The 19,334-nt window shown below is 39.9% G+C and overlaps 2 protein-coding genes across 4 annotated transcripts; both read left to right on the plus strand.

The window, feature by feature from the left end:
- The first annotated feature begins 3,624 nt into the window (after positions 1-3,624).
- LOC131773680 (uncharacterized protein RP689-like) lies at positions 3,625-4,409 on the plus strand. Its single transcript, XM_059089630.2, has one exon. It carries the CDS (start codon positions 3,625-3,627, stop codon positions 4,318-4,320), a length of 696 nt encoding a protein of 231 aa, XP_058945613.2. The 3' UTR covers positions 4,321-4,409.
- A 756-nt stretch (positions 4,410-5,165) lies between these two features.
- LOC131773681 (protein CASC3) lies at positions 5,166-17,885 on the plus strand. Of its 3 annotated transcripts, none has more exons than XM_066160411.1 (17): positions 5,166-5,344; positions 5,450-5,507; positions 6,156-6,418; positions 7,172-7,324; positions 8,379-8,476; positions 9,512-9,617; positions 10,214-10,983; positions 11,364-11,629; positions 11,857-11,978; positions 12,729-12,774; positions 13,234-13,482; positions 13,699-13,812; positions 13,922-14,158; positions 14,488-14,629; positions 15,012-15,051; positions 15,620-15,796; positions 16,130-17,885. In XM_066160411.1, the coding sequence occupies exons 1-17, from the start codon at positions 5,282-5,284 to the stop codon at positions 16,139-16,141; spliced, it is 2,916 nt and encodes a 971-aa protein (XP_066016508.1). In that variant the 5' UTR covers positions 5,166-5,281; the 3' UTR covers positions 16,142-17,885. The 3 variants fall into 3 exon arrangements, with proteins under 3 accessions (XP_066016508.1, XP_066016509.1, XP_066016510.1); XM_066160412.1 differs by having other exon boundaries at positions 13,925-14,158; XM_066160413.1 differs by having other exon boundaries at positions 8,382-8,476.
- The last annotated feature ends 1,449 nt before the right edge of the window (positions 17,886-19,334 follow it).

A 19,334-nucleotide genomic window follows, 5' to 3' on the forward strand; every position in this document is an offset into this window, starting at 1 on the left:
TTAATGGTATTCTAGTTAAAAGATTTTGATGTCTAACATGAAAATGAAAGATACCCGGGCATGATTGTTCTTTCAAATGGGAAACACTGGTTTCGGTAGTTTTTGCAGTTATGAGAGTGACAAACCTCTAAATGCCTCAAAAACTTGGACATTTCCTCTGCCATGATAAGATACATTTGCACGTTCGCTAATTACAATGTCCTTCTTAAAAATCATTTGCAACACTTTGTCAAACATACTTGACCATATTTCATGAAAACTTTCAAGTGCATGTTCCCTTCATACTTGTCCACAAAATAAAATCCAAATACAAAATATCTATATTTGGTCGAGCGTGAAAGCTTAGCTCTGGTTGGGTTAGTGCTTATACCCTCAGAACCCCTAACCATCTGTTGAGGGCTTTAATTACTGCAGTTTAGGGACCGGGACATTGGTATATATGTCGGAGACTTTGATTCGTGCGTGACACATGTCAGATGAGTGTGAACATTATGTCAAGAGCTAGAAGCATCGCCTGTAGTGATTTTGGACATTGATCAATTTACATGATCAACGCAACCTTGAATGACCTTTTAAATCAGCACTCAGCAACACCCAATCACAATGTAGAGAATATCGTATAAGAGAGTGATTTCTTACAAATTTTGCAGAGTAGCTTTTTACACACCCGTTGTACATAAGCGAATACGCGAGTGGAATAAAACAGTTTGATTGAGTCTAGTTCGTTAGAATTATATCCCTAGTAAAGAGGGTAAAGTTTACGAAATATATAATAATCTAGTTTTAGTTTTATAAGCCACTAAGGCAAACATGTTCTCCTTGTGCCAAACACGTGAATGGTGCTTAATTCAAAATAAATGCATTGGAAAGAAAGAAAGCAAGAAACGCTTCTCTATTAGTCCTAAGGATTAAAAGGTAGAAGGAAGGCACTTAACATAACTGAGTGACGCTCACCTCCTTTTTGTGATTTCATACTTACCAAAATGGATTATGGTGTGATTTTACCCTTTCCAGAAACCTCTTGAGACAAAGTGTTGCAAACATGACATTTATAACTATCAAAAATTAATGCTACACATTCAAATGAAATATACCAAATACCATAGTATAAAAAAAAACATCAGCCAATGACAAAACTTGTTTTCTGTTTTCTTACAATTTGTTGTACCATAAGTTGAAGGAACCAGTGTGGGTTGCCTTCAAAGGTGAGTGCAAGATTTCCCCTCCTCCCCCCCCCTTCCCGCCCTGTCCATATCTATAAATGAGGTGACTTTGCAAGCGACTTTAAAGTGAAATTTCGCTGTTTTAGAAGTTAAAACTGACTGGACCATGTAAAAAGAGGACAAAATACCCGAGTGAAAAAGCTTGGATCAATGTCAGTATCTGAGAAACTGCTGACTTACCCCTCCCCTACCCAAAAACAGTCAACTGATAACAAATTAGGATTCGTGTTGGGTTAGGGGAAGGGTAGGTGCGCAGTTGATCAGATACAGATCCAAAATCTTTAAACACGCGACTCTTTTACTGCCGACAGAAATGTTGATCAGTTATAGAAATAAGATTTAAATCGCCTGGAGGAATGCACGGAAAAAAAAACCATTTTTTTTGTATATCATATGTTCAAAACACTCCAGATATAGCCTCTGACATAAATTTAAACAGCTTAGGACAAAACGAAAGGGAGGGGCTAGTCGCTTGAAAGATAAACTTTATTTTTGCCTTCTGCTTTTAAAGAGTTTGTTTTCCGTTCTCTTTTGCAATCGAACAAGTGTCCATCGCTCGTCATGACATATTTCAAAGGGCGTAAATGTTAATTTTTTTTCCTTCTTTGTGATTTATTCAAGTTGATATTGTTGTATGTGTTTCGGAGGGTAACTCATTGGACAGTTAGCATCTCCGCGGAGGAAGTTTGGGATAATTGGAAGGAAGAGATAAAGTGTATGATAAATGCAACTAAAACAAATTGAAGAGAAGGACTTCTCGAGTTACAAAAACATTACCACGGACGGAAATAGCATCAAATGGCATTCGCAAACCCTGGAGCATATATTTAGCGATCAAAACATTTTTCAATTTCTGCAACCTTGTTTCGAAAAAACCTCGTTAAGGTGAGCATTTGAGCAGTGTTCTCCATATCTTGGGCCATGCGTCAACGTGTGTGTTTTATAAAATTTGGCTCAATTAATCCTCTGACAAAACACCAGATCTACCATTTAGCTGGATCTAAAGAAGTTGATAGAGAAAGGGTGCCTGGTCTTTCGTTCGGTTTTTCTTTGGCACAATACTGTCCTATGAAGCGTAACGAATAATTCTATCTATGCACTCGGCTTTGAGACGCCATTGTAAACAAATGTTCGTGAGTCCAAACGCAGATGGTGATTATTCATTGATCGTGGTCACAAGGGTCGGGCCACAGCGAAGGGCGTTTAGTAGTTGAGGATGCATTAATTTGTGGTCCGTTTGTGGCCATAAGGGTCACAGCCTAGAGTGTTCAATGGTTGAGGATGCATTAATTTGTATCGCAACCTGAATTGGGTATAAAAATGCTACAGCCTTAAAATCCAGACGCCCAATGCAATAACGGCTGAATTCGCATTTCCGCTGAGGAAACGAGAAAGGTAGTCATCTGATTGTTTTAGCAACTGAGCGGACATTATGCCTTATGGCTCACTTCCGTTGCAATTCAATTGCGAACGAACACCTTTCCAATTGTCTCCATAAACTGATTAATGTTTTGTGAATACATATGATTATATCAGGGTTGAAGGAAGGAAAGCGTCAATACACAGCGAATAATGCACAAAATATTTGTAATCACAATAACTACAAAACTCCAGAAAGAATGAATCATTCAGCGACGGAAATAGCATCAAAATTGTATGATAGAATGCAAAAATAAATCATTCGGTTATGGAAATAACATTTTTTTTAACGATAGAAACAGTTGCCATGTTCAACAGCATGACTTTCAAAACTTATTCAAAAAAAATTTTTTTTTCTCTAACTACGTGAACAACAAGTTATTAAGCTTCAAAGTATATATATATTTATATATATATATGCATTTTGAGGAACCATTTCACCAAGCTACCTCATCTGACATGTTCTGGGGGTGAGGGGGAACTGTAAAGCTGGGAAAATCACAAGCTCAGCAGAAGGTACCTAAAGCTTTTACCTAATTTCTCTTTCCTTTTTTATTCCCTCTGTCTGACCAAAAAATGACACAACCAACCATAAAACTCTGGTTCTCTCAGATTAAATACTCCACTGGCGGTTAGTGTGCATTCGAGTCAAACGACGATGGAAGATTAAAAATCTCTTATTAGAACACTAACACAAACACTTCCACCACCTTAGGCTACTTATAAAGTCAAAGTAGAGTTTAGCCCACAGAAGAAGTTTTCTAATGTGATCTGTTTTGTCTACGCGTTCTATTTATTCATTTATCGACATTTATAAATTTCGTTTCTTTAAATGATAATGAGGAGAGAGATAACGGTAGGATTGTGACGAGACTAATCTACCCAACTCATCAACTTAATTTGGTTTCTTCACCAGCAGCATCACAGCCTTTACGTTCTTGTCGCTCCTGAAAAGCTAAAGGAATTGATAATGATACACAACATGCGTACAAAACCCTTATTTCGTGCCAAGCACATCATCGCGCTCACTCTGGTTATATCAGTCCAGGTAACACTCTATATCCTTCTTAGCATGGGAGGGTATGCGAGTTACACTGGAGGAAATCCTTTACTACCTGCACAATGTCAGTACTTCAGCAAAACACAAGGAGAGAAGTTCTTAAATCTGACTTACCGAGTTCACAAGATTCTTGAACAGGTTGGCATAGATCACTGGCTAATGTACGGATCAGTGTTTGGGGCAATCCGCGTTCAGGGTCCTTTGCCATGGGATTATGATGTTGACATTGGTCTCAATGGCTCAGAATGGATAGCTTCGATGAATTTGGACCAGTTTGTGTCAGCTTTTGAGTCACAAGGACTGAAAGTGAATCAGAAATTATGGAAGATGAAAAAATTGCTTAAAATTACCACCGACGATCTGCCTCTTTATAGGGTCGAGTTGTTTGTTTTTAATAACCATCGTGGATGGATGAAAAGAGCTGGTTGGGAGTCATGGCTATTTTGGCTGCATTATAGATTTTACCATACATTTCCTACCCGATTAATAATAAAACCGCTACCACGAGTTCCATTTGGTTTCTTCAAAATGCCGGTACCCAGGGGAGGGATTGAGATTCAACGATACCTTTACCCATACGATTGGTGGAAAGAGGTCAAACCTGTCGCCTGTGTTTAACGTATTCTACCAAGCTTTAGGATTCCATCTTTTAACCTTGAAAGTTCTCCCGTACGCTACACTGAAAGAGTCTATTGTTATTAATTTCATTAAAGATTGAAATTGTTCATTTGTTTCCACTACGAGTGTGTTGTCCTTCTCTTGTTACTGGAGCGGCGCTTGAGCGGCGGCGGGTTGGAGCGGCACACAAAAGAGCCCGGAGGGTTACTGCCGCCCGATGTGCGTTAAAATACTTCCGTTGCCGCGTACATTTTATGCGTTACTCAGCCTATCCTGACCCTGTATGGCTGGTAGTTTGGTGGACGTTTGTTTGAAAAGAGAAGTCTGCCATGTGCTTCTTATCACTCCTGCATAACCTGCAAGCAAGCTCTGAATAACCCTGTGGCACTATCGGCGAAGCCCCACGAGATTTGAGCTGGCGAGCGAAGCGAACGCCCGAGATATCTGTAGGGCTCTGGCACGAAAATCTATGTGGGAAAATAAAAATCTGAAGTGCTCTTATTACCCTGATTCCGTCCCAGGTAAAAACCAGCCCTAATAAGAAGGACGCAAATTTTGAGAGAGGATACACAGTCCTTGTGAGCGCCTCGAGAAACACCCTTTAAGTCTCGCAAAACTTACTTGAAAAGTGCCCGAGAGTTTTGCAAGCCTGGCATTATACTTTCGGTTCCTTTGAACTTTTGCCATTCATCTCTCGGCTCGGCAAATGAAATGTCACTATATTTCACTAGTCTGCTTTTCAGCACCTCTAGATATCAAGTAGATCTGCGTGCGCCTTCATTATAGCCACTCTAGCAGTATTTCAATTTGTGAGATGCGCATCAACTCTCTGAGCAGCTTTTCAAGATGGCGGCTTCAGCGTGCTGTGTCGACAAAATTTTAATTCGCTAAAAATTCCTCTTTTACTTTCAACGAAATCACGCAAGTGATAGTAAACTTACAGTTAAAATCAATTTTAGTCATGACAGATTCTGTGGTTCTAGATAAGAGCGATTCGCAGACAACTCCTCGTGTTGGCGAGAAGGTATTTTGCTGTCATTAAGCTTCATCGTAGTAAGGTAGTCTGGTTTAATTCTTTCCTAAGGAAGCGATTTGCAAAGATTTCGTCTAAAGTTGGACTTTATTGTAGGTAGAATCGGAGGGACAAACAACGCTCTCCACCGTAGAAGAGGACACGGTTCTAGAAGGTTAGAATTGTTATTATGCTTGATAGACACTTCGAACGCTACGCAGTTAAGTAACTGACGCGATCAAACGTTCTTGAATGTCAAGTTCGAACACTTGTGACACTTTTTACATTTTTATTTTCATTTTGGGTGTAGATATTCCAACTGGAATAAGAGCACAGTCTTAAAACATTTTGGAAGTTTTTATTTCAAATCTGGTTTTCATTTCTTTTGTTCTCAGTTTGCTTGTCTCTGTGATTCATAGTTTGTTTGCTCGTTTGGTCTGTCAGCATTCAACTTTCAAACTCTTTAATAAGTGGAGGTGACTGATTTTTTATGAAGTTTTTATCTTAGTCAAAGTAACTGTGATGAATAATTTTGCTCTTGAAATGTTAGTGATCATCCTTGAAGTGATTCCATTGGGATAAAAATATCTAAATATTCACTCATGCAAGTTTCATTTAAATTAACCTTTTTACTCCCTATAAATATCAATTCTACCCACTTTCTACCATACATTTCTTATTATTTGAGCCCTGAGAATTTAGAATTAAATCCAACAATATCCTTGATACATTTTTTCTTGAAACTTTTTTACTGACAACGCATTGACAATGTAAGGAGAAATGTCATGTTTGTCACCCCTGAAAGTGAAAATATGTGGTTTAGTTGGTCAGATACCTAATGAAAAGCCACACACTAATCAGGAGGATAACAAGGTGAAGCCTGAACACAATGCAAAGCCTGAACATAATAAGGATGGAAAAGCAAATGATAAGCCTGGAGCTGTTGCTGGTAGTGAAGATGTGGAAGAAGATGGTTCAGATGAGGAAAGTGAGGAGGAAAGCGAAGGGGAAACAGACAGTGATGAATACACAACAGGGACAGAGTCTTCAGGGTCTCACTCTGAGCACAGCGCCAGTGACAAAGAAGTAAGTTGATTTTGCATTTGTGAGACCCAAAGCTGTATATATCAGGATGCATATTCTCTAAACTGTTCTCTATACATTCCTTAAGGTTTAGATGAGGAGAATTTTTATACTAATCAGGAGCTTCTTTAGTTGGTGATCATTTCGTCTATTCTCATGACTTTAATGTGTGATTCAGGGGTGATATTGTAAGGTGAAATTAAATGCTGGTCGCTCCAAGGAGTCAAAGGGTTAATGAATAACCTTCGATAATTTTTCATTTTCCTGGCCATAGTTCAATGGCCATAGTGATTGCAATCGAGTTACAATTTTTTTCTGGCTCAAACCTTTTTGAACCAGTTTAACTTTACTTCCTTTCATGTTTGTTTTGTTGCTCTATTGGATTTTCTGGAAGGACAGAAAATGAAAATCAAGCTTGTTCTTCGACAAAGATAAATTTAAACCACAAAATATTATACAATAACCTGAACTTTCACAATTGTACTGAGAATTTGTTGCTCTGTTTTGGGACTTGCTGAATGTTTATTTTACTGAAGAGGAAGTTATTTCCTAAATTGAAAAAATGTGAAAACGATAACTTATCTTGCTCATTAACCACACTGGTGTGCTTTGGCCATAAAGAGGAAGCAATCATTTTGTAATCATGATCCATATCTTATAAGAATTTTTTGAAACCACTGGAGCAAGGCCTTGTTAATTCTTTGGTTAAAATCAATTTTTGTTCATCAACTTTACTATTTTTGTGATTCAATAAAGCAAAGTGAAGAGGAGGCAGGAGTAGATGACGAAGAATACAAAAGAGTTGGCGAAGACAAAGACATTGAAGTAAAAGAAGAGGAAGACAAAATGGGAAATGAGCAGGAAGAAAGTAAAAATAAAGCGAATGCAAGAGAAAGAGGGGATGGACAGGTGAGACACTTGAGAAAACATACATGACACATTTCTATTTCAGAATCCAGAGGAGGTCTGATTTACAAATAGATTCTATGTTGCCATGTGTCTGTCCGGTAATAGATCACAAATGACATCAAAATGCAGTGACAAACAGAAAAAAAAATTGGCGCACAAGGTGCAGCCAAGTGTGTTACTGATGCTCTTACCACTTTTGGATGTCTTCTGAGATCCATTACTGAACAGACCCACAGCAACTCAGAATCAATTTGTTTATGTGATACAGAAGCAGAAGAACTGTTAATAATGACATCATCAATGTGTTTGTATGTAAGAACCAATCAAAAGGCCTGAATGATTCAGCTTATTACTTTAAAAGAGCTGTAATTACTCGTGTATAAGCTGCACTTGTGTATGAGCCGCAAGTATAAGTAATCACACATGTAGTGTAGCACAACACTTCACCCTTAGTAAGAATCAATCAAAAGGCCTGGATAATTCAGCTTATTACTTTAAAAGTACCATAATAACTCATGTATAAGCCACACTTGTGTATAAGCAGCACATATAAGTAATCACTCATGTAGTGTAGCATAACACTTCAGCCTTAAACTCCCATGACTGACTAAGACAGAATTTCTCCTTTTTTGATACAATATTAAGCAGACAGACAAGTGCGAGCAAGCATAAAGGAAAATATAAAGTAGGGAATTATTAGTTGACCCAATACCAAATTCTCCAAACTCACATCAAGGTAGAAGGTTTGGATTATTTGTAATGAAGTCTTTGGAGGGAAAGGGTTAATATTTTGCAAAAAAAGTTATGAAATTTAAAGGTTTTTCAATCAGTTCAAGCATGTACAAGAAAACTTTGGTTCCAGAAATCAGCAAGCCAATTTCTTTGAAATTGGCTAACCTCTAATTAATTTCTGATGCAGAGAGGTAATAACGCTTATCATGCCAATTTTATAACTTATAAAAAAAAAATGGTGTAAATTTGGACCTAACTTAGTTTCCAAGCAAACCTTTCAATAAGTGATGTAAATGGAATGACAGTTGAATTCTTTCTTCAGGAGGCAGAAGAAGAAAAGAACAACCCAGCTTTTATTCCACGTAGAGATGCCTTTTGGGGGCATGACGACAGATGGACTGACACACCTGATGATGAAAGGTCCATAGTGCTCTCATGACTTTATTTATATTATTGATCTATTTATTGCAGTCATGTGATCCTGTGAGTTTGTATTTGACAAGCATTCTAATGGTCGTGTTCTTACGGTCTTGGTTTGAAGCTTAACAGATTCACATCAATGTTTTTTTTTCGATTTAATTTTGTTTTTTTAACACCACAACATCCCATTACTTATTTCTTTTCCTTAATTGACAATTTTAACTGAGAATAACCTATCTATGTCAAAAAAAGCTTTTAAATTTTTACATTCTTGACCACACAAAAAGTATCTCAGACTACAAGATACTGCAGGGGTACCAATAAAAAAAATGCTTGTAGATAATACTCTTACTATGTTAACCCTTTGACATCCAAGAGTGACCAGCATCTAATTTCTCCTTACAATATCACAGCTGAATCAAACATGGAGGTCATGAGAAAAAAAGGAAATGATCATTAACTAAATAAGCTCTTGATTGTTAAACAAATTCTCCTTGGCAGCACCTTTAGAAATATATAGAGAACAGTGTGGAGAATTTGCCTACTGATGTCAGGTTGTAAAGGGTTAAGATAAAACGGTAAAAGAGAATAAACAATTAGGATGCTGAGTTTTTCAATGGTTACTTGTCAATATAATATGTGGTTTTACAATGTTTATCAGACAGGGTTGTAGATAAGAGCCGGCAGCCGGCGAAGTACGCCGGCTTCTCTGCAAGGTTTCGCTGGCTACTCTCATTGCTTCGAGTACAGAGATGATGTTTATCAGGTCTAAACTTGGGCTCAATAAAAATATAAATTTGCACTGCCTATCTTTTCTGAAAACATTAAAAGACTTCTGACTCAAGGTCAGTTTAAAAACGTTCTGATGGGGACTGTCTTTTTGAAAGTACAAATGATATGACGTTTCGTCCGCCATATCGGATTTCGAGATATGAATACCGTTTACCTTTAAAAGAGCTCCAGCTACTTAAAACCTTAAAGAAAACCCTGAACAGATGATTTGAAGTCAATAAATTTTTATTTTTATATTAACAGAAGGAAACCAACAACAAGACAGTTGTGGGACAAAACAACTGACCGTTGGGAACATGACATGTACAGGGAAGATGAACAGGGACCCAAAACTAGAGAAGAAATAGAGGTAAGGAGACAAATCATAACAAAAGTCAATTTTATTACGTTTGACGTTTAGACAATGCATGTTAGTTATGTTGCTTCTTTCTGAATGTTGTGCAATTGCAGGGTTTTGGCGTCGTCTAAGATTGGCTAACAACTTCCATTGATTTTATGTGAGAGATTTGAATTCCACAGGCTAAGTGAATTGCTGAGGGTTGACTCACTTGCGGCTTAGTGCCATGTGAAGATTGGAACAATTTGATTGAACGACATGAGTTACTTTAAATCAGAACTGTGAGCCATTCAATGGGTGTAGGTTTTATTAGACACTGGATTTTATTATGTTGAGAAAAAACTATTCATTCCTACGCTGCATCAAACGCACTTAACTAATCCGTGAGTTTGACTAGTTTGATAAAAATGCGTTCAAAATAATAAGTTGAAAGTAGTAAAAGTATTACGAAGTTTACATTTGAGCCCTGAATACACTTTATGAAACCATCCATGTTGGGTGAATTTTAAAGTTTGCCAGAGTGATACTGTAAAAAAATTGCTTGTAAATTATATTTGGAGCTTTTAAAACCAAGACTGAATAGCATTTTCTTCTTTTTAAAATGGTAGGAAACAAAACGCTGGCTGGATGGAAGCGGTGGACGTCCTGGGCGGAGGAGGTATGATCTTCAGGAATTTGTCAGAGGTGGGGGCAGACGGGGGGGCAGAGGGGGCAGAGGTGGAAGAGGAGGATTGGGGAGAATGAGAATGGATGAAGAAGAATTCCAGGAAAATGAAAGAAATAAAGAAAACCGAGTTCCTGAGCAACGAAGAAGGAGAAGGCAGACTTCGGAAAATTCTGAAGAGGACGGGGAGAGTCGAAGAGGGGGATTTGGACGGCGCGGGAGAAATACGGGACGGCGGAATAAATATGAGGATTATGATGGAAATGATGCTGAAGACAGGGAAGACAGAGATAGAAGGTCAGATAGACGGAGAAACTGGGGCGAGGATCGTGAAGAGATTGAAGAGAGACCTCAAAGGAGAAATGAGAGAAATCGTAGGCAAAGGAGGGATGATGATGATGATCAGGAATACGATGATACACGAAGACGTGATCGTGATAACAGAGGTGAGCGATATGACGACAGGAAGAGACGGGATTTTGATCGAAGGCCTGATCGTGAGCAGGAGGCAAGGGTGAAAAACAGAGATCAGAGACCACCTAGAAGAAGAGATGATGAAGAAAGACGAGACAATCGAGATGAACAGGGAGGAAGCCGGAAGGGATTTGGTGACAGGAACAGAGGAGGTTCAAGGGTGGACAGGAGGCAGAATGAGTATGATGGAGAGGGACAGAAACGACAAAGCGGAGGTTTTGGGAGTGCACAAAAAGACAGGTGAAGTGTAAATCTTTAGATACAACATTGTGTTTACACTGTGCTGTTAGTGACGTTTTTCCTCGTTTACTGCCGGAAAGCGTAGCGACATATAACTGATTTTTCATTTTTTTACTCAGTCGTTGATCAATCCACGTAAATAGCTGTTGTTAGATGTGATGTAAAAACAGGACACGGAGATGATTGTACTTTTGATCTTTTAACAAAATTAAACCAATGATTGACTGAATATGGAAAAAAAAAACTCATGAAAAGTGTATTGAACCAGGAGGGTTAAAGAACAATAGTATAATAAAGTAAGTTGTGATGGTGTGCATGTTTGCTTTCTACATCTGGAGGTAATTTTAACACGTACCTCTCTTTTCCTTGACCTCCTTTAGAAGTAAGAACGATTCAAGGGAAGCAAGATCTAAAAAAGCTCCAAGAGATGACATTCAAAATAATGAGGAAGAGGAACAAGCCAAGCCGTCCTCTGCAACTCACAGCTACAGTAAACTCCGAGGCAGAGGACGAGGGAGAGGCCAGACGCAGGAGCTGAAGAAACCAAGAAAGAATGCTGCAGATTTCACCCGTGAAAGAGAGGAAGCCAAAATGAAGGAGGAACAGGAGAGGAGAAAAAAGGCTGCAGAAGATGAACACTTTGAAGGTGAGCAAGAGTCTGCAAGAGTTTTCTTATGTACTTCCTGGATTTTTTAAAAACACCTCAGTTTAGATGTCATAAATAGCAACACTTAATTGTCAAGGTGGTGTTTAGCGAGCGAAGTAGCTTAGTACTCTCCTTGAGTAGTTAAGGATGCTTGGCACCAGGCCACCGAGTCTCTCACTCCACTCAAGAGTACATCCCAATTTTTAAGATGCCGTCTTTGCTTTAAGATGCTGAAGAAAATGATGGAGATGTGATAATTGAAGAGGATTATGAAGAAGATGTTGAAGATGGGGTTTTAGATCATGAGCAGCCGGAAGAGTTGGAAGATGAAGGCGAGGAAGATGAAGAGGTGAGTTACACGTTAACCCTTTTAATCCCAAGATCTCAATAGCAATTCTCCTTACTGTCTGCCACACAATTCTTGTGATGTTAGTTTGGAGAATTTGGTCTTGGATCAACTAATAATCCCCTGATTGATATTTGTGTTTATTCTCATCACTTGTCTTCGTGATATTGTATTGAAATTGTAAGGAGAAATTCTGTCTCGGTCACTTATTAAAGGGTTGATCGATCTTCTGAGATATGATAGGCGCGGATGTTTTACAAGTTGCGTAACGACGGGCAAAATTTGTGTTCGTGTTTTATGTCAAACCGTCGATTTAGGAATTTATTAATCCACTATTGATTCATTTTTTGAATATTGCTTTTACTTTTCGAAATACATCCTATGGCGCCATATGAGAATTGTATTGATCGCACAACATGTGCTCGAAAGACCAAAACAACACAAACGAAATCAATTTAATGTCTTATGACAAACAAAAGAACCTGTTCCACTTAAAAGTGTGACGCTTGAATAGTGAAGCCTAAGTGAGGCAGACAAATAAAAGTTTGGATCGGTAAGTACAGCAATTTATTTTGCTGCTCCGCTTTCCGTCCGAATTTTTTTTCACTGTCGTTTCACTAGTGTGGCATGTTTAGCGCGTTCTGTTGCTTTATTGCGGTAAAATGACGTAACAGAGGAATAATATTGTTTCATACTTTTTATCAATTATCAGCAGTACTAATTGTTGTGTGGTGTAACCATTTTTTTACGCAGGTTGTTGAAGAGAATGGTACAGCTTATGTTGAAACGGAGCAAGCAGGTGAGTTGTGATTTCAAGTAAAGGGTACTCTGGCTTTATGCATGGTTGATGAGTTGTAACTAACCTACTGGCTGACTGACTGACTTGCTGACTGACCGACTCGCAGACTGCCTGACGGACAGACTAACTGACTGACTGACCGCTTCACCGAATGACTGACTGACAGACTGACCGACCGTCTCACTGTCTGATTGACAGACGGACAGACTGCTTGTCTGACGGACTTCGTGAGTTACAGACTAACTGACTGACTAATTACTGCATTGATTTACTGACCATTTGACTGAAAAACTGTTTGACTCACTGGCTGACTGACTGAGTGGCATTCACCAGTTTTCAGTTATCTTTTGCGATTATGTGGTTCTTTTCTAAATGAATGTTGGTGTACAACTTGGGTTGCACATTGAGTTTGTGAAACGATTCATCGTAGTCTTTGTAAATTTACCACAATCATTACAGATGAAAAGCAAACTGCCTCTAGAAAACAGGATGGGAAGCGATCAAAGCAATCTTCACCAAAGAAAGGAGCTGGTGTGTCTGGATCACCAAGTGCTGCAGCATCCCAAGGTGCTCCTGCTGCCAAACCCAAACGATACTCATCACAGAGGCAGCGAGCAAGTCAGCAAGTCCCCCTGCAGGTTCACCAGGCCATGGCTCCACAGATGGGTACAATGTACCCTGACCAAGCTGCTTACTATGAGCAAATGCGTGAGTAGGAAAGCTACTGAGTAGTACTTTCATGTTGTACAAGGTGATTCTAACTTTGTCTGCAGATAAAATCCTAGTTTTTGACCTTTGATATGAAAGTTACTGAGCAGTACTTCCATGTGGTTCCGCTTTTTCTGTGCTGTGTTGCACAAGATGGTTGTTAAGGACGTCATTTACTATGTATGGTCTTAAAAGTGATTGATTTGTCACTTTCAGCCTTTCAGGGTGTTTATGTACCTGCGGGAACTCCACCAACACAAACTGTTCCCATGCCAGGTATTCCACAGCAACCGGATGTCATTCTGCGGCAAGAAATGGCAGTAGCCCCAGGTGCTAATTAGCTTATATTAATTTTTACCGTTTTGCCTCGATAGCCTTGAGAAATAAAGAAAAAGGCAGTTAAAACCAATCTGATTTATCACTCTATAAAATTTCTCAGCAGAACAGCCTGAAATGCCTGCTGGGATACCAATGGCTGGGCCAGGTCCTCAACCAATGGGGGCTCTCCAGCATGAGAGCATGATACAACAGCTTGCTGCCCTTCAACAAGGGGCTTTGCCTGTTCAGCAAGGAATGGGCTCAGAGGGAGTATCACCCCAAAGAGTTCCTCAGCCCGGAATGAGCCCCCAACAACAACAGGCTTTGGCTACTCATTTACAGTTACAGGCTTCGCAAGGTGAAGGTTGTGTTTATTCTACGTGTATCAAAAACGAACAAATGAATAAAGAATTAAGCCCTTCCCCGAACAACGAACAGAGAGACGTGTATGCTCTTGTCACGAGCTTGAAACAGATAAAAAGAATAAATTTGAGTGCCCTTGAGGAATCGAACCTCAGAGCTTAGGATCCAGCTCTCCGGTGTACTACCGCTGAGCCACGAGAACTCTATGGTAAACCAGGCTGATCCGAGCAATACGCAGGACTCGGGTCAGACATGAATCAGCTAATGGTAGAGGATCAGAGGGCAGAATCCAAGGGTCTAAGTACTGGGTGATTTGTCTTTTAGGAATGCAAGGTCCGATGGCTCCGGTACCTCAACCAAATATGGTAGCCGCAGGAATGAGCCCCCATTCAACAGCAGGATTTGTCCCGCACCCAAATTTCCCTGGTGTCCAGTCTTTCCCAGGCCAGATTTATACCAATTCACAGTAAGTTCTTTTGGTAATTTTGCATGAAATTGGTCATATTTAGAGGCTTGAACCGTTAATGGAATTTTTCGCGTTTGAACCGTAGCTGACCCGTTCACTCCCCTTACAATTTCAGACTCGTTTGAAATAGATGAGTTTAAAAATTGGTAGGAATTTCCGATTAGTACTCGGAACCCCTTTTAAACGCCTAATTTGTTGGCGTATACCTTGTAATGAAAATAACCCGAGAGGGATCTGGATCTATCCATGGTGCATCCTAACCTTGCATTCATTCAGACAAGCAGTTAGGGTCTAAAGTTTGTTCACTCCTATCGAAGCGAGGTAATATTGATCCTAAACTGTGAATCCTACAACTGTGGTTGTTTGTTGATTGTGTTTGCAGATATCCAATGATGGGAATGCCTCCATTTATGGGACAACAGGTGAGTTGGTAAATCGTGAACTAATTTCTCATTAGGATGCACCCCTGAAGGACGGGGTTACTTTATCAAAAGTGCGATTGTCTGGGCTCAAATTCTGCCTGGGTCAGTTTTCTTTTTGCTTTTGTCTTGCGCAAGATATTTTGCTCTCAGAGCACCTCATTCCAATCAGGAGAGGCAAGGCAATGGCAAACAGTACAAATCAACTCTGATTCTACTTTATTTTCCCATAATCGTAACAACTTTGTTGAAAAATAGCCAAAGGATCTCTTGTTCAGAACTGAAGTAAATACTTTCACGTAAGAGTAAAATCGGCTTAAAGCTGATGATGAGAAGTTCAATTGTAGCCGTTCACCTTCAACTTGGTACTTAACTTCTCTTCTGGAGGGGGTAGGGATGGGAGGGGGGGTGGGGAGGAAGGGTAAGGAAGGAAAAAATGGTAAGGACTAAATTCCTTTCCGGGAAAAAGGAATACCAATGCATCGAGTCGCGTACACCCCAGGAACCGTCAGCAGCCATGCAAGTCAATTTTGTGTGCAGGCTTAACTTTTTTACCTAATTACCTCTGTAGATGTACGGGCTCCAGATGGCAGGAGGAGGAACATTTTATCCTCCACAAGCTGCCATGGTACAACAACAACAACAGCACTCGCAGCAACAACAGCAACAACAGCCATCCCAGGGAGAACCGCAACAACAGCAGACAAGACGCCGCCCAAATGCTGCCATACCCATCAAACCTCCGCAAGTAGGTGGCTTCAACTCGAAGTGAACGCGAGAAGAACGAGAGTTAAACGCGAGATGAACGAGAGTTAATCGCGAGAAGAACGAGAGTTAAACGCGAGATGAGCGAGAGTTAATCGCGAGATAACGAGAGTTGAACACGAGATGAACGAGGATTGATTGTAAGGTGAACGCGTGTGGAACGCGAGGTGAACGTTGGTAGGAAGCGAGTTTCAAACAAGCTATAATCCTCTACCAAGCTGGTCCTCAAACGGGTCTTTTTTTAGAAATGTTAAAAGTGGTTTTGTTCGACTTGTCTGCCTTAACTCCTTCATGATTTCTCTTTTGTTTTCCTTAGGAAAGAACCTGAATTGTCGTCAACAACACCCTTACTGCGCAATTAAATGAAAGTACGGCTCCAAGCCGTGCGTGGATGGAGAAGGAAAAATTAGATCAAGTTATGAGTCCAGATGTTCTAAAAGGAGGAAAAGAACAAATCTTGCTCGAAAAGGGTTCTTTATTGATGTTAGACCATGTACCCAGATGTGTAAACGATGATTTTTTTCCGTTGAAAGGAGATGCAGACGTAATAGTGGGTCTTGCATCACGTAATGTCTTTTTACACCGCAGAACTACCCAGACAGTTGCCGCAAATGTTTTTCAGGCTTCGAGAAATAGTTTTAAAATGATCAGGTGATGTGTTAACCCGTCTCACTCTGAAAAAAATGGCATTTTTTCTGACACATGTCTCGGTTTGTGCTGGGCAAAAATTTTAGTTCAAATTTTTCTAGAAAGGTATTTGTAATTTTAACACGTACTCTTTAACCCACTATCGTCGTTGTTCGGTTAGGTTTATTTTAAATTTGACGGCAATTGGGTACTTTACTAATGTAAAGGTGGCGGGGCAGGGTGTGTGGGGAAAGTAGGGACTCAAAACGAAATTTTGCGGCTCAGACCCGTCTCACGGTAGGTGAGGAAACTGTTGAACGCGCTGGTTCGGAAAAATGATCACTCTCGCGATCTTCCTTGGTTTATTGATACATCTTTCGTCTTTATTAAAAAATGGCTCTATGTTTCGTCGTGAATCGGTACAGCACGCTCAGTTGGACATTCTGGGAAAGTTGAGTAGGCGTATGTGTTTGGTTTGAGAATCCCAACCCCAGGGGTATGTGCATGGTTTGAGACTCCCACTCCCTCTCTCACGTTCCAATACGCTCTGTCGCCTCGGAAAGATGAAGACCTAATAAGCATATTGTAAATTGTAGTAAATATCCCTCTCCGGCCTTAACACTGACTTAACAACGTAAAATTGCATCGTACTTTGTGGGTGCCGTGCCTTGAATTGTTCATATTACTATTAAGCTCTAATTATAATATATTTCACCCAAGCGAATGTTATTCACCTTCAGCATCATCCTAAGGAGATATCTATGAGTGACCCAGAGAGAATTTCTCCTTACAATAGCATACATCATGAAGCATAGAAGTGGTGAGAATAAAGAAAAGTATCAGGTTGGGGATTATTAGTTGATCCAATACCAAATTCTCCAAATTGACGTCATAAGAATTGTATGGTAGACAGTAAGGAGAATTCGTAATGAGATCTTAGGAGTTAAATGGTTTAAAGAAGCATTTACAATATCAAGTTGTCTCAGGCATTTTTCCTTGGCGAAGTAGATGAAAAAAATTTTACACAGTTTGGCAAATTTTCTCGGTCAAAAACTTACTCGCAAGGGTTTTACCTCGCAGATTTGTTAGCAAAATGCTGTTTTCAAACACGATTTTTTAAAATCCAGATGACTAAACATAAGCACTTTATGAACATCAAAACTATACCCAGCAAGGGTTACTTTCTTCAAAGATTTTCTTTGCTAATTTATACGACGAACAATCTTGCTGTAAGTAACCTGCTGGAGCTAATGAGACTAATATGAATTTAATTCATTATTTGATTAAGTGAAGTTTAGTTCTATCTTTTCAAAGACCAACATGACATTCCTCAAGGTTCCTTTTAATAACTAGAAAATTTGTGTTAGATTGGTGATGATTGTGCTCTTATTTGTTATTGGTGTTACGTTAAGCTTTTACTTGTAATAAAATAGTCTGAACACGAACTTGTAGAAGTGAATTTCCACATGTTTGATTTGTATCCTCTTAAAAACTCGGGTGAGTTCTTGTTGGTTTCGAGTTTATGACGGCCTTAGCAGTAAACAACTTTCGTGCCGAGATGTTTTTCACCAAGTTTTCTTGGTGTTTCTCCCTAACTCTGGGCTGCCAATTAAAGCAAGAGTTGGAAACTATCAAAAGCCAATGAGAGCTCGGTAGCCACTTACTGTTTTGTTTCCTGCGCAGGAAAGCGCAAATGATACGCGTTAATTTATCTTGCTTTTGGCTCTGATTGGTTTAAAGGTTGGCAAGGGTTTTCTGAACCAATCACAGTCTGAATTCAAAGCACACGCAATACAATAATGGAATACTATTAATGCTCGACTGAAAATTGCTCTCTGTAACAAACCCCAGTTTTAATTATTACCCTCTTGGATGCTGAGGTCACTTGCAATTGCTTTTCGTTCGAGCTGCTCAAACAGGAAGTTTTCCTGGGTCTTCTTCCGGGACTCGAGCGATCGGCGCACTTCCAAGACACAAATAGAACTTGGTACGAAATGAGAGAACCTCATTCATAAAGGAAAAAGAGAGATCCTGGGAACAAGCTTGAAGTCTAACTCCAGACTACCCGCAAACTCTGGATTCAACTTCCGGTTGGGTTTACATCTCCTTACGCGTTGAAGTTGACAAATAACTGGAATTTTGGCGTTTTAGTTGGCGACGAATAGCGAGGTAACCCGTTGAAGGATTCCTCAGATGGAAAGGTGTGGCATTGGGAACCATCCCAGGGATGTTCTTGCGCGACATCTGCAATGATGACGAAGGACTCTCTTTGGCTGATTGGGACTTGGAAGTGGGTCGTAGGGCATGTGACGTCATGGAAGATGTTTCTGCCGACGAGATCGCCTTGCGACGTAACAGTCTTTGCTGTCGAGGCCGGCAGATTTTTGGCAGTGATGCAGTAGAAATTTGCGAGCATTGCAACGATTCCGTTGCCTCTCTTCGGTCGTCTGTCGATTTGAAGTTGGAATTTCTCGGTTTATGGCCCCTAAGAGTATCGCTCATTCCTTGTGAATTTAACATCCACGATGATTTCTGAGTTTTCTCCACCGTTGAAATCGGAGAACCTCGCAATTTCTCGGGAATAACGAAAGAGTTCTGCTTTTTGAAGCATACTCCTGAGTTTACAGAGGGGTGGAACTGACTCGCTTTGCATGACGCAAACCCGTTGGATGTGTCATGAAATTTCCTAGTTAATTGAGAAGACACGGGACAGGTTAAACTATTTGGCTGAGAAATTCTCGGCCAGGTGGGGACAGCTTTCTTTCTGTTTCTTTCCAGGAAAATTTCGTCATTTTCCCAGGCACTGTTCGCCAATTTGTCCCTTTGCAAGCACGATGCTCGCTCGTTTTGTCCCATCTTCAGCATGTCAGAAGTTGTACGATTCCATCGAACGG

Source organism: Pocillopora verrucosa, chromosome 13 (genome assembly GCF_036669915.1).
Source record: "Pocillopora verrucosa isolate sample1 chromosome 13, ASM3666991v2, whole genome shotgun sequence".
NCBI classification, from domain to species: Eukaryota; Metazoa; Cnidaria; class Anthozoa; order Scleractinia; family Pocilloporidae; genus Pocillopora; species Pocillopora verrucosa.